This window comes from Lytechinus variegatus, chromosome 3, assembly GCF_018143015.1.
Source record: "Lytechinus variegatus isolate NC3 chromosome 3, Lvar_3.0, whole genome shotgun sequence".
Taxonomy (NCBI): Eukaryota; Metazoa; Echinodermata; class Echinoidea; order Temnopleuroida; family Toxopneustidae; genus Lytechinus; species Lytechinus variegatus.
Genome location: NC_054742.1, coordinates 17,120,680 through 17,137,851, shown reverse-complemented (window position 1 = coordinate 17,137,851; position 17,172 = coordinate 17,120,680). Strand labels below are relative to the sequence as shown.

General features: G+C 34.2%; 1 protein-coding gene across 1 annotated transcript in view; it reads right to left on the bottom strand.

Annotated features, from left to right (window-relative positions):
- The window catches only part of LOC121410360 (multiple epidermal growth factor-like domains protein 11), a 67,432-nt gene that overhangs the window by 29,587 nt on the left and 20,673 nt on the right, over positions 1-17,172 (bottom strand). Inside the window, exons 6-7 of the mRNA XM_041602393.1 lie at positions 16,595-16,705; positions 15,414-15,549 (exon numbers count right to left, since the gene is read on the bottom strand). Of these exons, the coding sequence (XP_041458327.1) occupies positions 15,414-15,549; positions 16,595-16,705 (247 nt within the window). The remainder of the gene's footprint in view (positions 1-15,413; positions 15,550-16,594; positions 16,706-17,172) is intronic.

The window sequence follows — 17,172 nt, the reverse complement described above, 5'->3', positions numbered from 1 at the left end:
GTCCATAAATTTTATCTAAAATTCCATATTACCATCACCTTTTTGAAAAAAATACTAATGCAACAAAACAAAAGGCTGTGATATTATCTTGTCATTGCACTATAAGGCAAAAAAATGGAATGATTCATTATATTATCAGAAAATACTTAAATAATTCAAATAGTTTGAATTGTTTTTAAATATCAGCATAGACTCTAAAACATTTTCATCAAGGTACTTTATAGCAAAGTATCAGGTTCACATAATCATATTCTAAAAATTCTGCATCTTATACAGCAATATCCATTTAGTTCATGACATATCTAAGCAAATTGAAAATGGCACAAATCTCTTTTTAATGGGGTACTCTAGACTGATAATATGATTTCAAGAGGTGAAAAATTGAACCCTGAAAATTTCATCAAAATCGGGCAAGGAATAACAAATTTTAAAGATATGGGAGAAACAGTTCTATGCATGTCTTCATGAATATCCAAAGAACAAACTTGTTCTTTTGTATTTTTTACATAAAATTATCTTAATTCAGCTATTGTCCTACAAAGAACTAAAAATATTGACAACTGATTTTAATGCATTAGATAATCATTGCTGTAACAGGGAAACATACACACATGTATGAAAATATGAAATAATGATTTCATTCATGTGATAACATAAGAAAAAGGAAAGTGGGGATGTGACATATTCAGCCTATAAGTAAATTTTCATAATGACATGCATTTAACTGTTTTCACAAAATATTGCTAACTTTCAAAATTCAATAAATTTTGTTTTTAATTGTCAGCATTTTTTTTAAGACACACATGTGCACACTTTGGTGTTATTAATGCATAAAGGATTTTCATTTATTCATGCAAAATAATCTTGCATAATCTTGGATTTTCAGCATTTTGTTCAGTAATCATATAGAATTTTCAGCCCAGAGTGCCCCTTTAATAGTAGCTTTTATAATTTCGATTTTCTTGTTGGATCTTTAGGTTAAATTTTTTTTCACTTCAAAACTTACAAGTGTGTAAAATGAATCAGGTATACAGTTTAAACATAGTCCAATCAAATGATATTTAAGGGTATTTATGAAGGGCAAATATCTGAGCCAATGTTTGAAATTATACCCAACAGGTTGTTTTATTAAGACTGTTTTAATTTCTCCTAGTGAGACCATTAAAGGAATGCTCCAGGCTAAGAATATTTATATCTGAATAAATAGAGTAATCTTCAAAAAAAAAATGCTAAAAATTTCATCATAATTGGATAACAAATCATTTTCCACAAACCTATTGAATTTTAAACTTTAGTAATACTTTTTTTAACAGTTATATGCACATCATCATGAATATTCATTAGGTGGGCTAATGATGTCAGATCCCCACATTCCTTTTTCTTATGTTATTACATGAAATCATAATAGTTTCATTTTTTCATACATGTGTAAATGATGTGTCTCCATTATGATGAAATAACTCAATAAATAGCCTATGCACTTAATCAGTTGTCAATCCAATTGTTTTAGTTTTTGGTATAAAAAATTTGAATAAACCTAATTTCATATAATTAATATAATAAAATACAAAAGAACCAGTGAGGGTATGACATCATCAGCCCATCTAATGAATGTTCATGATGACATTTCTAGAACTGTTTCACTGGAATAATGCAAACCTTTAAAATTCAATAACTTTGTTATTTTTTACCTGATTTTGATCACATTTCAGCATTTTGCTCTGTGAATTTTACTCTAATGAAAGATAAATATCTTCAACCTGGAGCATCCCTTTAAAGTCTGTATCCTATTAAACACTCATTTCATTCAAACTCTTTTATGGTGTCAGGATGTATGGGGTAGATATAAAGCTAAATTTAACTTGAATTATTCTCACCACATGCAAAAAGTATGTTTCCCTTTCAAGCTTTGAAGTTCACCAATGGCCTCGAGATGTATGTAGGCTCATTCTTAAGCTACCCTTATGTACAATGTACACCAGTTCTTGTTAAGCCTAAAATTTTGTCTTGTAAAGTTGTATAGCTTTAAAATTGGAAGGCTCCCCAACACAAGGCAAACCGATTTAATCATGATGCATGATTCATCCCATCCAACTGTCCCAAGTTTTTAGAACAAATGAGTTAACAGTCTGGGAGGAATGAAATTTTCAAACTCTATCTTCTTCTCAACCCCCTCAGCCCTTCATATTAGAATGAAATGCCATTCTGACAGCTATCTATTTTAAGATTATTATTCTGACTCAAATACATTCATCTTTCGGAACATAAATGAAGTATGAAGAAAAGGTGATCAATGTGAATATGAAAGTATCACATTTTGAAAACATATGTATCAACATTACAAAAAAAATGTAAACTGAAATAATTAGGCCTACTGAAACTTTTCTACTGTGGTATTTTACACAGGCAATCCAAATGCCCATAGCACCAGAATGTAACACGGCAGCAAATTTAACATTTCAACAACTTTCCATCTTATACAACTTTGTTGTAAAAAAATAAACAAATTCTAAAATTCTAAATTTCTGTTAAGCCCTTCCTCATACTCTATATAGAAATGAATTGCTTTTCAATCATGAATTCGAGAAAAAAAATACAGACATTAAAAAAACGTACTTGATTATAAAAGGTAATTACAAAGAAAATGGCACAACAGAAAATGTACTCAAATAATTAAAAAGCAATGGTTAACACTCTAAATTGCAGAGATTTAAATTCAATCCAGGTGGACTGTAGTTAGGTATTTTAAATCAAATTCTTGATTTAGTTTTAATCCTATAGATTCATATTTTCAATCTCAGATGATTTTAATTTCAATCCCTATATTTTTCTAATGATTAAAACTAAATCCAGAATTCAATTGGTCCCTAAATACAGTCATGGGTTCATTTTAAATCCCTGCAATTTAGAATGAAAGGTGAGGGGAGAAGCCCCTGGAGATATCCCTAATGTCTCATTTCCACATCCTTCACCTCACAAAGCACATAGTGACTTCACACTCAAACTCTATCAACAGGGAATAGCATTTTTCTATAAGCTAACAATATTTCCATCTTTGAGTAAGATTAGATAAAATCTCAGACTCAGGAAAGGGGTGGGAATTCATTTTTATCAGGATTGTGAGAGCATTTGAAAAGTAATAGTTTCCAGAGAACATTTTTTAGACTTCTTCCTTAATTTGAGAGCTATTTCTTTCTTAATCTACGATGAAGAAAGATGATGTAGATTCATCCACTGCCACTACGTTTACCACTGCCACTATCAAAATAATAAACAGAATAAATTCATACAATATTTCGACTTTGACAAGTGTTATATCCCACTGCTGCCACCATGCTATTAAAGCACAGTTTGATATGAACATTCACCTGTAGGGGAGACCAGGGTTAGTTGGAACATGGGGTAAGTTGAAACACTTTCTTTACCGCCTGTAAAACAAATTTATGCAATACTGCTCCCAATTTATTGCAATAATACTTCAACAATGTTGTATTATTAATAGCAATAAACCAAGGGCAGCACTGCATAAACTCACTTTACAGGCTCTAAAGAAAACCACAATGTTTCAACTTACCCCATGTTCCAACTTATCCCGGTCTCCCCTACTTCAAATTCAGGCTTAAATAAAACCTAACAATCCCTAAAACTTATGTTACATGGAAAGCATGAAACTCAATTAGTCCCTAGCTTGTTGCTAATTTAAACATATACTTTTCACAGAGAGCTGGTAAACATAAATAATGTCATTTCTTATTAGCAGCAAAAAAACAATATGAAGTCATGTTATCATAAAAAAGTTCGGAGACATCAAAATCTCATGACAAAGACAGAGCCATCATAAAACACAATGTAAACTAAAATTGATGGAGAATAATTTTTTCGGTAAAGGAAATTGCTTCAATCTTTTTTGTTTCTTTCACTTTATCATACATGAAAAAGAAATGGGGAAACCCATGTTATGGACACATTTATTGAAGGAAGTTTGAAAACATGAACTAAAACGAAATACAATGGAAGCGTACCCTGGGAATGACAGTTTAATAAACACAAAGGACCCTGTAAGGTTTTATTTCAAGTACAGGGTATTTTACAAGACATGTAAGATTTTTAAGGTAAAGCCCATCCTAACATTATATCAATTTAAATTTTAAAAAATCAACATGATTATATCAATTGTACTCAACCGATTTAATTCCTATATTTACTGTTGATGACTACATAAAGAGAAACCTTAACACATAGGCTATCCCTAAACAGTGTTAGCAGAGTTTTGTGTCAAGCCTAGTACAGATAATGATCAAATTACAAGACTAAATGGCCTATGACCTTACACGAAACTTTCACTTCATCTGTCATAAATAGGGGTGGGAAAAACCAGTATTGTGTCATACAAGTTTGCAAGTGAAATAATCTGAGGTAACAACATTTGTAAGCAAAAGGGTAATCCTACTTCTAATCTAACACAAAAGACTATCATTAATTTATCATATAAATAAATAGAAGCCAAATCTGACTACAGATTTACAGAATGAATTTTTTATTCATCACCATCACAGTTAAATCCTGATGATTAAATTTAGATTAATTTTTATGTGTATACAGACAATGCTAGCCAATAACACATATAAATTTAATCAAACCCCAACAATGCTCCTTGGTTAAATGAAAACTGCATGGACATTACAAATAGAAGATGTTTGCAACGTAAGACATGTATATCTCAAATAATTTGAGCTTGTTGTTACAATAATCCAGATGATAGAATATGCATCTATATCCTACACTCTAAGAACCCTAGTAATAGTGAATAATTGTTCACATTTTTTACAGGCAGAACCTACATGTTAATTACTTCTCTCAACTCAAGCAATGTTGACACAATCATTGCCAAATTCCCACACGTTGCTCTCTTTCAAATGTGAGTCATAATATTCTGCATCATATCTAATAGTCAAGGGTTCAAAATTTCTCCTCAAATTTCCCCTCCTCATTCTTTATCCTAACTATGATGTAATCCATCCACTTGAAAAAAAAAACTTTTCCCTGTTTCTTTTTGCACAATGCACATATTTTTACCATGCAGATTTCATATTTAGATCATGCATGTGTATAGCATAACAAGCTAACTTAAAACATACCATGGCAATCCACATTTGAATCCTATGTGTTTAAAGGATACACACGAAGAAAATTCACGAAAGTGATGATTATAGACAAATTATATATGGATGGAAAGGTATTGTCTTTTTATACACAAACATATCACTAAAAAGTCTTATAGATGTCGTGGAAATGCAAGAAATGAAATTATTAGACACCCTTCTCAGCCCCCCAGACCGACAATCACGCAGCCGAAAACGGTCGAGAATAATGACGTCACACAATCGACAAGCTCATCAGCTCTCTGTGCATCATGCACTGAATCACCTTACTGACCTGTTCAATATCTTCCGAATTTACCGTTTTCTTCATGTTATGTGGCATTCAATTTCTGTTTTCGACAACTTCAGACCAAACGTGAATCAGAACTGTGTTCCTTTGCCCGTTTTTATTGAATTGTGGACTGTAAAGACCGATTTTGTCTACTGCATTCGTCATTGTGTTGCTCCACTCCAGTCAGTGAGTGATCAGGGTACCGGTAGTCACTTAAGAACCAAGTTTGAAAGGATACTCGTAAAATTACGTCACTCTCGCCGATGAATATTCATTAGATCGTGGTCGTGCGTGTTCAATACACACTGAGTGCATGCATGCAGAGAGTTTGTATTGAATATTAACACGCACGACCACGATCTAATGAATATTCATCGGCGTGAGTGACGTAATTTTACGAGTGTCCTTTCAAACTTGGTTCTTAAGTGACTACCGTGAGGGAGTCGCTGCCCAAAGGCCAAAGTAGGCCTAGAGAATCTAACTTGAAAATAAAAAGCAGCAATTAAGAAGTAAGATTTAATAAATACAGGACTGAACAGAATCTCACATGAAAATAAAAAGAGAAAAAAGCTGGTAGGAACGGGGAAGGAATATAATTGAAAAAAAAAAAATCCCGAACCAAAAAAAATCAAAGAGTTTCGAACCAGGATCCCCGCACTCGCAAAAAAACTACGTGCGTACAGATTTGTCCACAGAAAGTATCTTAATCGTATTTGGGTTCATAATGATATATATACAAAGTGCTGTTGCCTCGCAATGCTTCGGCAATCCAACTGCAATTCCAATCATTTCGCGATGGATATTGCCGTGTTTTTTTGTGGTTCCTGAACTTGCTACGTAATTAAATTTCATAATTTTTATTCAGTCGTGAAGACGAATGTCTATGTTTTATATTGATAATAATATCAATGTGGTGCAAGCATGATTTCTAAGTGAAAATATGCTTTGTTTATTCACGTATATTTCTTGAAAACAAATAATTTTTTCTAAGCTAAATATCGGTTACCAAAATATGTTAAATGTGCATTTCATTTTACTGTTCAGAAAATTCAAACTTTTATCTATGTACATGTAATAAGACCAATCTTGTGAGGAATAAACAATTCTAAGAGCAAAAAATGCTGATTGGAAAGATCGTCTTCAATGGGCTGCTGTCAGCTCAGCTGCTCACTGCTCTTGGTGTGACGTCACTCAGCTGGAGCTCGCCAGAGGACGGACGAAGGCAGAAATATGCCATGAAAATAAGTCATTTTTGAGAGCTGATTTCTGCAAACTCTAATCACTATTTTAAAAAGTGAAGTTATATATCTGATTAGTAATACTTCCCCTTTATAATGTTGACCACAAAAAGACATTATAAAATACTTTTGATTCTTCGGTTGTCTACTTTAAGATTGCATGCTCGATCTGTAATGAAAATCATAAGTCAGAAAACAGCAGTAGATGGCAGGTTTGAATCCCACTGGTTCCATTTTTTCTGACTTATGATTTTCATTACAGATCGAGCATGCGGTCTTAAACACATAAGAGCAATGCCAATATTTTTTTTATAAATTATAATTTCCTCCTATCAAATCCTCTTTATCAACATTTGAATCCATCCATTAAAAAACTAGAAAGTTTTAATATTTCTTTAAAATATGATCCATTATAAAATTAAATGAGAAAGACAAAATACTTCAATTATGCTAAAGGTCAATTCCAGCCAAATGTTGCATTTTTCCATTTTCAAAAATTTCTTTTCTGAGCAATTTTGTTTATACTGTTTATAAGTATACAGTTTAAGGTTTACAAAAACACACTTATATTTACTATACCCTCATTCATTCATAAAATATGCAATGTGCACTCTGTTGCATTTTGGTACTAAGATTTCATAGAAAGTGTACAACTTTCACCCATCCCTGGCTCCTGGCAAGCAAAGGGTGCTGATGAAAAATTCCACTGTCCATGTGACCTCCAAGCAATAATTTACAATTAGCTGTATTGTTTTACAAGCTGCAGTGAAACTGTGAGGCACAAAATACATTTCAAGTTGTGTATGTTTGATGTCCCATAAGTCACAGTTTTGAGCATTAAGTTTCCCTCATATGCTGCCATAGACTCCTGGAGACAAGTATTGGACTTTTTTATCTACCATAGTACATGCTTGCATCAACAAATCAAGCTGCATCTGTATTGGACTTGAAATAGCTATACTGGGGGGACATACATTTAAGTCCCATAAGTCACATGTCCCATAAGTCACACATACAGTTCGTAAACCATGCCACCTTAAAGCTGTCTATGACATCAAAGAGTGAGATGAGAATGCTTAAAAGCTGGAGAACAGTATGCTGACTGTCAAAAAAAAACAGTCTGAATATCATAGGCAGTGCATTGAACAAAAAAAAGTTTGCATTGTGTGCCCAGTCCAGAAAGAAGGAGAAAACTGAATATGATCGCTAAAATGCAAAGCTGAGTGCAGGTAAATTGGGTTTGTTTCACCCTAGCTTTTATTCATTTTTTTAGGTCCAGATCACTCTCTTGGTTTTCTTGTCCCCTTGGAGTATGCATCCACTGTTTTACATATGATGTGAACTTGGTATATACATGTAGTTCCATGGAAACTATTAAAACCTATGTCAATGTCCCATCAGTCACAAATTTTGTAGTTGAGCGACCCTCTGGATCCTGTCAAAATAAGAGCACCAGTCCTCAGATGCATTTAAGGCTACCATGAGCAGAGCTATTAAAGCCCCTGTAAATGCCAAAAAATTGTTCAGAAGCTTGCAATCAAGTTTTCTCAGAATCATTCCTGCCGCCTGCCAATAGAAAGGAACATGCGCATTTAAAGAGGACCGAAGTGTGATGTCACAATGTCATGAACATCGAATCGGCCGGTTCTAAACCTAGTCGCAGCTGCATGATCGTCTTACACATTTGTATTTGCAAAAATGGTGATGTGTGTTGTCCCTGGTTGTTACCATCATTCTGAGAGTCGTAAAAGGGCACTGGTTCATAAAGCTTTTCGTAACTTAAGAGCGACTTTAAGAACGACCAATGATCCTTGTGGTAAATGTCATCATAAATTGGCAATGTTTTAGCATATAAGAAAGGATCACTAGTCATTCTTAAAGTTGCTCCTAACTTACAACAGCTTTATGAAACGGCCCCAGGTTATTTTGTTTAGAACCAGGCCGCCATTACACCATGACAACTGACATCATCACTTTGGTACTCTATAAATGATGATGTCCTTACAGACATTCAGAATTTCTATGAAAGAGATGACATAAATGTATCAACCCAAGCAGCTGGCAAAAAAAAGAAGTTGTGATAGGGTGCACCCCCATGATATATTTTAACCAACATTTTTTGTATTGCCTGAAGTGTATAGTTAATGAATCCTGGTGTTCCCTTTGTCAAATCGTGTCCCATGGGGTTCCAAATTGGCAATTTTTGGCGGCCACCTTGGATTTTTCATGAAAATCAATTATTTTCATATTTTTTGCACAGACAATGGTAAAATCTTCCATGTAAATGAATACACTTTTTACTATATACAAGTATACATATACATGCAGTTTAGATAGTAGAAATCAATTGCAACCGTTTTCTAGACAGTCCAGTTAATACATTTCTTTAAAGAATTTATGCCAAAATTTTGATATTTTTTGTCAAAAATTTGTCTGTGCACTGATATCCAATTATCCATCTGTTTTTTTTTTCATAAACATCAACAACTAATGAAAAATATTAGCATTTGACACAAAAGAGAATATATTAACAAGAATATTGATATAATTCATGGCAGCATTAATGCCTTAATGTTCTTACATGTATACACTGTAAAGGTCTTTTTTTTCCATACTGTATGTGACAAACAGAGAAAGGCAACATTTATTTGTCTCATCTGTAACAAATATGTCCTATCATTATGTCCCATCAGTCACAATGGGAAAGTGTGTACATTCTTTCTAATTGTTAATTTTTCATCTGTTTGCTAAATATTTATGATTGTAATTGTTTATTGATTATTTTGTACTGATTTGATTACAGTTCTTAAAGCTTGATGACAAGTTAGGAAGCTTTTTTTTTGGTTAATGTTCCCTGTATATAAATGAAGTGCATGAAAAGATGTTTCTGCCCTTTGTTGAATTTATTTCTGACACAATGGCATGAATTATTAAAGGTGTCATCTTATTAGGGAATATTTATTCATAGCTGAAATTAAGCAGGGCGCGACAAACCCGCTTGCCCGCTTGCCCGGGGCAAGTGAAAATGACATGCGGGCAAGCACTTCTCAAAGTCAATTGCCCGATCGGGCAAGTGGTTGTTGCGTCTTTTTTTCTGTACCGTACCTCGTTTTTCCATAAATCATCCAAAATCCACACTCAAAATCATGAACAAGCCTTAAAAAATAGCAAGTAGCGGAGTTTCAAATTCCGAAATTGCGTTATTTTTTCTGTACCACGTATTTCCATACACATGGTACCAGGTATGAAAAAAATCAACGCAATGGCCGGGAAACAGTTGAATGTAGTATAGGGGTCCATTATGACTACCACCATGTTCAATTTCTAATGCACATTTTCCCCCTTCCGATATCACAATTTTGTGATAAAAGAATTAGAATTACACAGGAAATAAATCACAGAGTCGAGTAACCACGCATTGGTGAGTTGTCATGTCATTCGGCTTTGCTTTTCAAAACGGCCTATTAACATCCAAAATAACTGCTGTATTTGTTAATTATAACTTAAAATTCATTTGTTTCCCTTTTTGAGGGGATTAGGTAAATATCAGACAATAAATCATCAAACAAAGCTCCATCTATTTTACAAGGCCGGCGGGACGCTCATGCACGTGCGCATACTAGCTAGCCAGTCTAAGCTCTGTCTCTCTGCCAGAGCTCTGGGGGACAATTCGCTCAGTAAAGGCCTCAAATATGGTGATTTTCTGTTTCAGACAGAGTTTACATTTCGGGTATATTATTCAAAACTTCCAATAAAGTTTGATGATTTCTTCATTGTCATGTATATTTAAGTTATTAATGAATACATTCTCACCGAATTTAGACTCCCCCATAGAGAAATGCAATTTTCGTAGAAGTCTGCGTTTTCAAAGAACTTCAGGAAAAGTTAGGGTATGTGGGCCTTCATTACATGGCCGAGTACAGGTTATTGTACTGGAATAGGCGAAGTAGAAATTAGATATTGAATTCATTTATATCAAAGTTCAACTCACAGTCACACCCACACAAACACACACACACACACACCCACACACACACCCAAGATTCTAAGCATATAGTGAAAAAAATTACTTAAAAATCATACAATATTAAACAATGTTAGTAATAATTTATTAATAAGTGAACAGGTATTCCTCAAAATAGAAAAAAAGTAGCATGTGAAAACATGTAGATAAAAATTATTGACCGAGTGCAACATCATAAAATGATGAAGTAAAGACTTGATGGTTTCCAACTAATTAAGAGCTGAACATTTTTCACTGGCTTTCTTTATAGTTTCCAACTACGGTAAATGAAAGCAATTCTAAGGAAATATGGTAAGCAGGTAGCCGTTTTGTGGATTTAAAGATGCAAAATATGAAATATTAGCAACTTTTGTTGACGGGTTTTTTAAAACCTTAAATGCCCATAAAACATCGATTTTTTTTCTCCAAAATAAACGTTAAGACTCAGGCCTACGTTGCTGAAAATATCCTTTTCAATGTGTGTTCTTTTATACTGGACATGATTCTCAATTGTAATTTTGTATACCTTAATAAAAATAATAGTGCCGTCATAATGAAAAAATTATTTAAAAAATTGGGCAAGCAGTTTTTTCTATCGGGCAAGCAAATTTTTTCATCACTTGCCCAACAGGGCAAGTGACGAAAAAAAAATTTGTAGAGGCCTGATTAAGTTTGACTTAAAAAGTCATCGAGAGGAAATGTAAATTCCATGAAATGAGATAGGGTCCCATCAGTCACATTCACTTGTCCCATAAGTCACACACGATTGCACACAACTACTGAAACAAATGAAATGAATCAAGTCCAATTCAAGTACTGTTAGTGAGCACTATCACTGGTTAATCTCCAAGCCCAAATCTAAAAACATTGTCATAAAACTGAGATAGATATGGCACTTTGAACAAAAGAGCTCAATTTGTGTGGTCCATCGATGTCCCATAAGTCACAATGACATTTCTGAAGATATAGCACCCTATGCAACCAAGCTGAAAGCATACATTTTTGCATATAGTGAGTTTCAGTATTCTTCTTACAGTTTAATAAAGTAAATCCATGTTTGTGCAGCTACTATTTCAGATATGCACCTCAGTTATGTAGAAAAAAGTATCAAATGTCCCATAAGTCACAATGGAATTAACCTAAATGCTCTAAAGTGTCACATTAATTTGCTTAAGTGTTGGCAGTGAACTTTTAACCCACCATTTGACTCCAAAATAATGACCATTTCATAACATATCCTACTCTTTCCTTATAAACCTCAACTCGAATAATTCTCCTGTTATAGGAGTGACTCTTCTACATCACCCACTGTTTGACCCACAGACACTTTTCCTCATATTACCCTCACAAACACTGATGCATCCATAGCACTGTCTGGAAGGTTATTTCCTGGCAACATTTTGCCCAAATTGACAAAATCTAAATCAGGCACCCTTTACCTCAAAAGCAAGAGCTCTCAAAACGTGACTAGGATGTATATGGGAAAATGAAGGCCAGAGACAGAGGATGATACAGTCATAGCATGGACACATAAAACTCTTTTACATCACCAGTGGCAGATCCAGTCTTACTGGATATATCTGAGGAGCAGTATTGTTTGTGAACAATATTCAGTCCCTCTAAATTATTGGGTCTAATATAAACTGGATCCATGTCTGCATAACACTGATCCTTCTTGAGAGAGGGGAGAGAGTTCTTGAGGCATTCATTATGGAGAAAACTTTGTCTAAGGAATCAAAAACCTTAATATAGCTCAACTTGCTCAAGAAACTTTCGACTGCATTTGAGCATCAAATATGATTCAATAAAATGATACGTAAACCAACAATCATAAAGGAAAATTACCAAAATCGAAAAGCCATACTGTAAAAGGAAAAGTCAAATATCATTATTTCAATTATGATCAAGTATTGCAATTGATAATTGTTACGTCATAATCTACTTATCCAAGACTGCACTTATCTTTATTACATGTCATATAAGTGACAGTTTAAAAGTATGAACATAAAAAATAATCTCTCCAAGAGTTTAATAAGGCATAAGCAAACATTGCATACTTAATAAAAAATATGAACAAAAACTGAATCATAACTACAAATTGGTCAGCTGAATTCGAACTTTCATAGCAAAATATGTCTGGCAAAATTCCAAACTGGAAAAAAGTGTCCCATAATGCTAAATAAATCAATTTCACCTTTTGGGGCATCTCATAATACCAATTGCCAACAGTAATCTTAAAAGTTACAACAACCTGATAGAGTGAGGGGCCTATGCTGTTATGAGGAAAGCTGTTATATGTCATCAACTTGCAATGTAGTTCATGCTCTAAAACTGACACTCATCTCAAATCAATGGGAATGTCCTGTTTTTATTAGCCCAGATTTAAAAATAGCATGTAAATTACGTAGCCAACTGTAAGTTACACCTAATTCTACTTTGGAGATAAGATTTTCAAAATGGATTGATACCAAACTCAACTAAACATTTATTTAAAAAACGTGAAATCAATCAATCATGAAATTTCTATTCTGTTGTTACTCTGACATTATAGCTGATAAAACGTAGACACAACATTTGCTCATGAGACAATTTCTCCAGGATTTATTTCATCTAATACCCCTTTCATAAACCCAATTGTGCGGCTAATAGCAGCATAATTTGGTCGTAAAATTGGAGGACGACCAGAGATATCCGCATTATTTTGATGCTGCTATTATCCGTATAATAGCAGCATCGGGACAAGATTTTGAGTTTATGAACGCATTTCCAAATAATGCGGATAATTGCCATGGTGCGGTCACAAGGTCACCCTTTTCCAACACAACCGCATAGGAGGGGGCGTGTCCAGTTGTCATTACGATTATCCGCCTTTTTCAGGACGGGCGCTCGTAAAAAAAAATGCAGCTTATTTTCGGAGTTTGTGAACGCAATATTTATTGAATTATTCGCATTACTCTTAGGTGGCTAATTGGAGGATAGGTTTATGAAAAGGGTATCAGATATAGGGTTAGGGTTGCAATAGGGTGAGTTGGCTCAGTTGGTAAAGCATCTGTCTCACAACCAGGAGATCTGGACTTCAAACCCCGGCCGCATCAGACCAAAAGATGTTAAAAGATGCTGCTACACTGTTCAACAATTGAAGGGATAGAGCCTCATCAATCTGGCGCTGTACAGTGGCTGCCGGACCAACAATCAATTAGGCAAAGCAAATTTTTGGAGTATTCCATTTCATGTCTATTTCGAACAATAAAATATGGACTTTTTACCTTAGGTTTAGGATAGGGTATACTGTTAACTCTGGGATTGAAGTTGGTCATTCCATTAGTGAGTGGAATTTACAGCAGAGCAATGGTCATCAGAGAAAATGTTATGAAACCGATATTAACAGGGCTCAGCAGCTACCGTAAAGTTCTGTGTATACAGCGCACTTATTTTCACATCACAAAATGTTAAAAGTTGGGATGCGTCTTATACACAGGGACAACGGAATCACGGCAGCAGTTCCGACATGAATGCATACATATGGGGCTGTAGAGAGCGGAAAGGTGCATGGGATAATTGACGGTTTCATGAATGGCAAAATAGACTTTAAAAATTTTCATAATGCAATATTCATGATGAATACTTATCACTCTGAAACTTGCAAAAACATGCGTGTTCTTTATTCCACTAGCGCTGCACAGGGAACTGATCTACCAGCACACCGAATAGGCGGCAGGCTTTTCCCCCTCGCAACAGTACGGTCACATGACTTACGCACGTCCCATGATTTTCGGCAATTAAAAATAAGTGCGGGGCTCACAGAATTTCCGTAACAGGGCTCCACTACACCGGCAGCAATATTTGGAGTTAGCTGCTGCTTTTCCTCTTCTCTGTTGTTCAATTAATTACCACTTATTTAGTGTTGAAAAGTGAGGGGAAAAAATATGTAGCACAGGTTAAGAATGTGCCAATTCGGATGGGTAATTTTTCCCGGTAATGTTCATGTCTTCTTCTTTTTTTGACAAGTCCAAAAGTTGGGTGCGCTGTATACACAGAACTTCACAGTAATTTTTTAAAAATCACAGCTTCCTTGGTAGTTACCATAATAGCTAAATTGCCATATTAAAAACTAATTTACATCATGGGTTCATATGCATGTAGGCTTCAACACCCTTTAAAATTAATCATAATGATCTGAGGAATATAGTTTTCCATCTTAATTATAATGCTGTATTAAGAATAAAGGGAGAGGTACATATATATAACACAAAACAATAAAAAATTATATGTGAAATCAAGGAAAATCAGGGTACAAAGCCCTAAGTAAAAACTGTACATTCTCAATGAATAAATACTCTGTCTCAAATCCCAAGCTCCGGACATGTTTAAGATAAAACACTCTATAAAACTCAGGGGCCATAGAGACATGAGTAGAGTAGTCAGCTGCTGTCTGTCCTCCATTAGGACAAGGAAATATCCCCTGATTGATAATAGACCATATCAAGCTCATAGAAGTGTTATGTACAAGGCTTTACATACTGAGGACCTCCAGAGAACACACAGTCTTACACTGAGACTGTTATTATCAAATTTACAGAAACAACTTATTTACTCCTGATTTCCATTTCTTACCTTGACATAAATTTTGATCATAATCTTGAGCACTAAAGACTAAAAAATGGAGTAATATATTTGTTAATATCTAAAAGCAAATTGTTAGAGATTCAGAGGAAACTTTTATAAGTGAATTTACTTACAAGGGCAGTCGATATCCAGGGGGGCATGAGCATGCACCTGTTACCGAGTCACATCTACCCCCATTCTCACACTGGCACTCTAAGAGGCACCCTGGACCATAAGTATTCGCAGGACATGGATCCGAACAAGTGGGACCTACAAATACAAATGGGAATACAATTGTCAATATTACAACAAATAATTGAAATAAAATGACTACTAATAAATTATGACTGCCACCTAAACTTACAAATCAAATTTGTTTATCATTCAATTGTAAAGTCTTGGTTAATTGTTCCCCTTCTGGTACTCCTTCAGGAACACCATCAATCAGACAAAATATATATATATATTGGGGTAAAAAAAAGTAAAAAGGACGTTAAAACTCCTGTAGGATATAGCATGGAATTTCCCTTTTAATGTGTTCCCTCAGCTTGCAAACCAAATTAGAGATCTAATTCGAACAACATCGATTATTTCCTTAATGGAAGTAAAAATGGCTAAACCCCTCTTTAAAAAATAACAAGGCTTGAATAATATTTACAATTCAGACATTAAAATTTAGAAAATTTCACTGAAAATGAAATAGGTTCACCCTCAACTGATCATCAACCAACATGGAGCATAACATCAATAATGCATCTAGTAGACTCATGGGAATACTCTATTATTAATGATGGTAATTTAGAATGAAAGGCACACAGTAGGACTTTGTTAAATTGTTACTGGTATTCAACTTGAGATGTGAGGTTCACTGTGGGTGGGATGACAAACATTCTGTCAGGAACAATCTAATTATTATGGATCTTTAGGTGTGAATTAAAAATCATAAAAAACTGTAGTGATCGCAAATGTTAGCAGTAGCAGTTTTCACTGATCATTATCATAAATAAGGTCAGAAAAGAGACTAATATATGCTTGTCAAATTTATCATCTTGTAATAAAAATGTATGATCTTGCACTTGTGCCATTTACTTAGTATCCATTAATGATGTGGGTTAATCATAATCCTATTCCTTCACTCAACTCTCAAGTCGGCAAATCCAAAATCACATTTTATCAGATCTTTTGCCATTTGCAAAACTAGTTTATCTTTGTTAGTTTACCACAGGGAAGTACATGATCATATCACTAAAGAAGTACAAGAATTATGAAATATTTGAGGTCACCATCAAATTTGGATTGTTTATAGATGATTTACCTGAAAAGCCAGCTTGACAGGAACAGCTTCCGTCCGTCGGGTCACATGATGCTCCATTCGCACATTGACAACGATTTAGACAATTACTACCCCATCTCTTATCTGGGCAAGCTGAGGAGAAAAAAAATGAAAGTTGATATACATGTAGATCTACATCAATATAGATTCATCTTGATATAACCTATAATGGCCCCCAAAAAGTCTAACTAAAACACTTTCTTATTCTGCTTTAAAACCAACCATACAAGAATGAATTAGAAGAAAGATAGACAGTCAGATACACAAGATGATGAACAAGAATAGGAACCAAAATTCTTGCAGATCTAAGAAGATTTCCAAAGTGTTTTCAAATAGATGAGCTGAAGCAATGCACAGAAATAATGATGGATAGCAAAGGGGAAAAAGTTCAGAGTAAAATATCTGGAATTTGAATTTGTAAATGACATAGACAGAGGGAATAATTTGTACAGTATGAAAAAGTAAGGTAACATATTTGAAGATACAAGAAAAAAAAGTACAGGATAATTATCAAAAGTATACACATCATTTTTATTCTCAGTATCATATATTTGGTCACT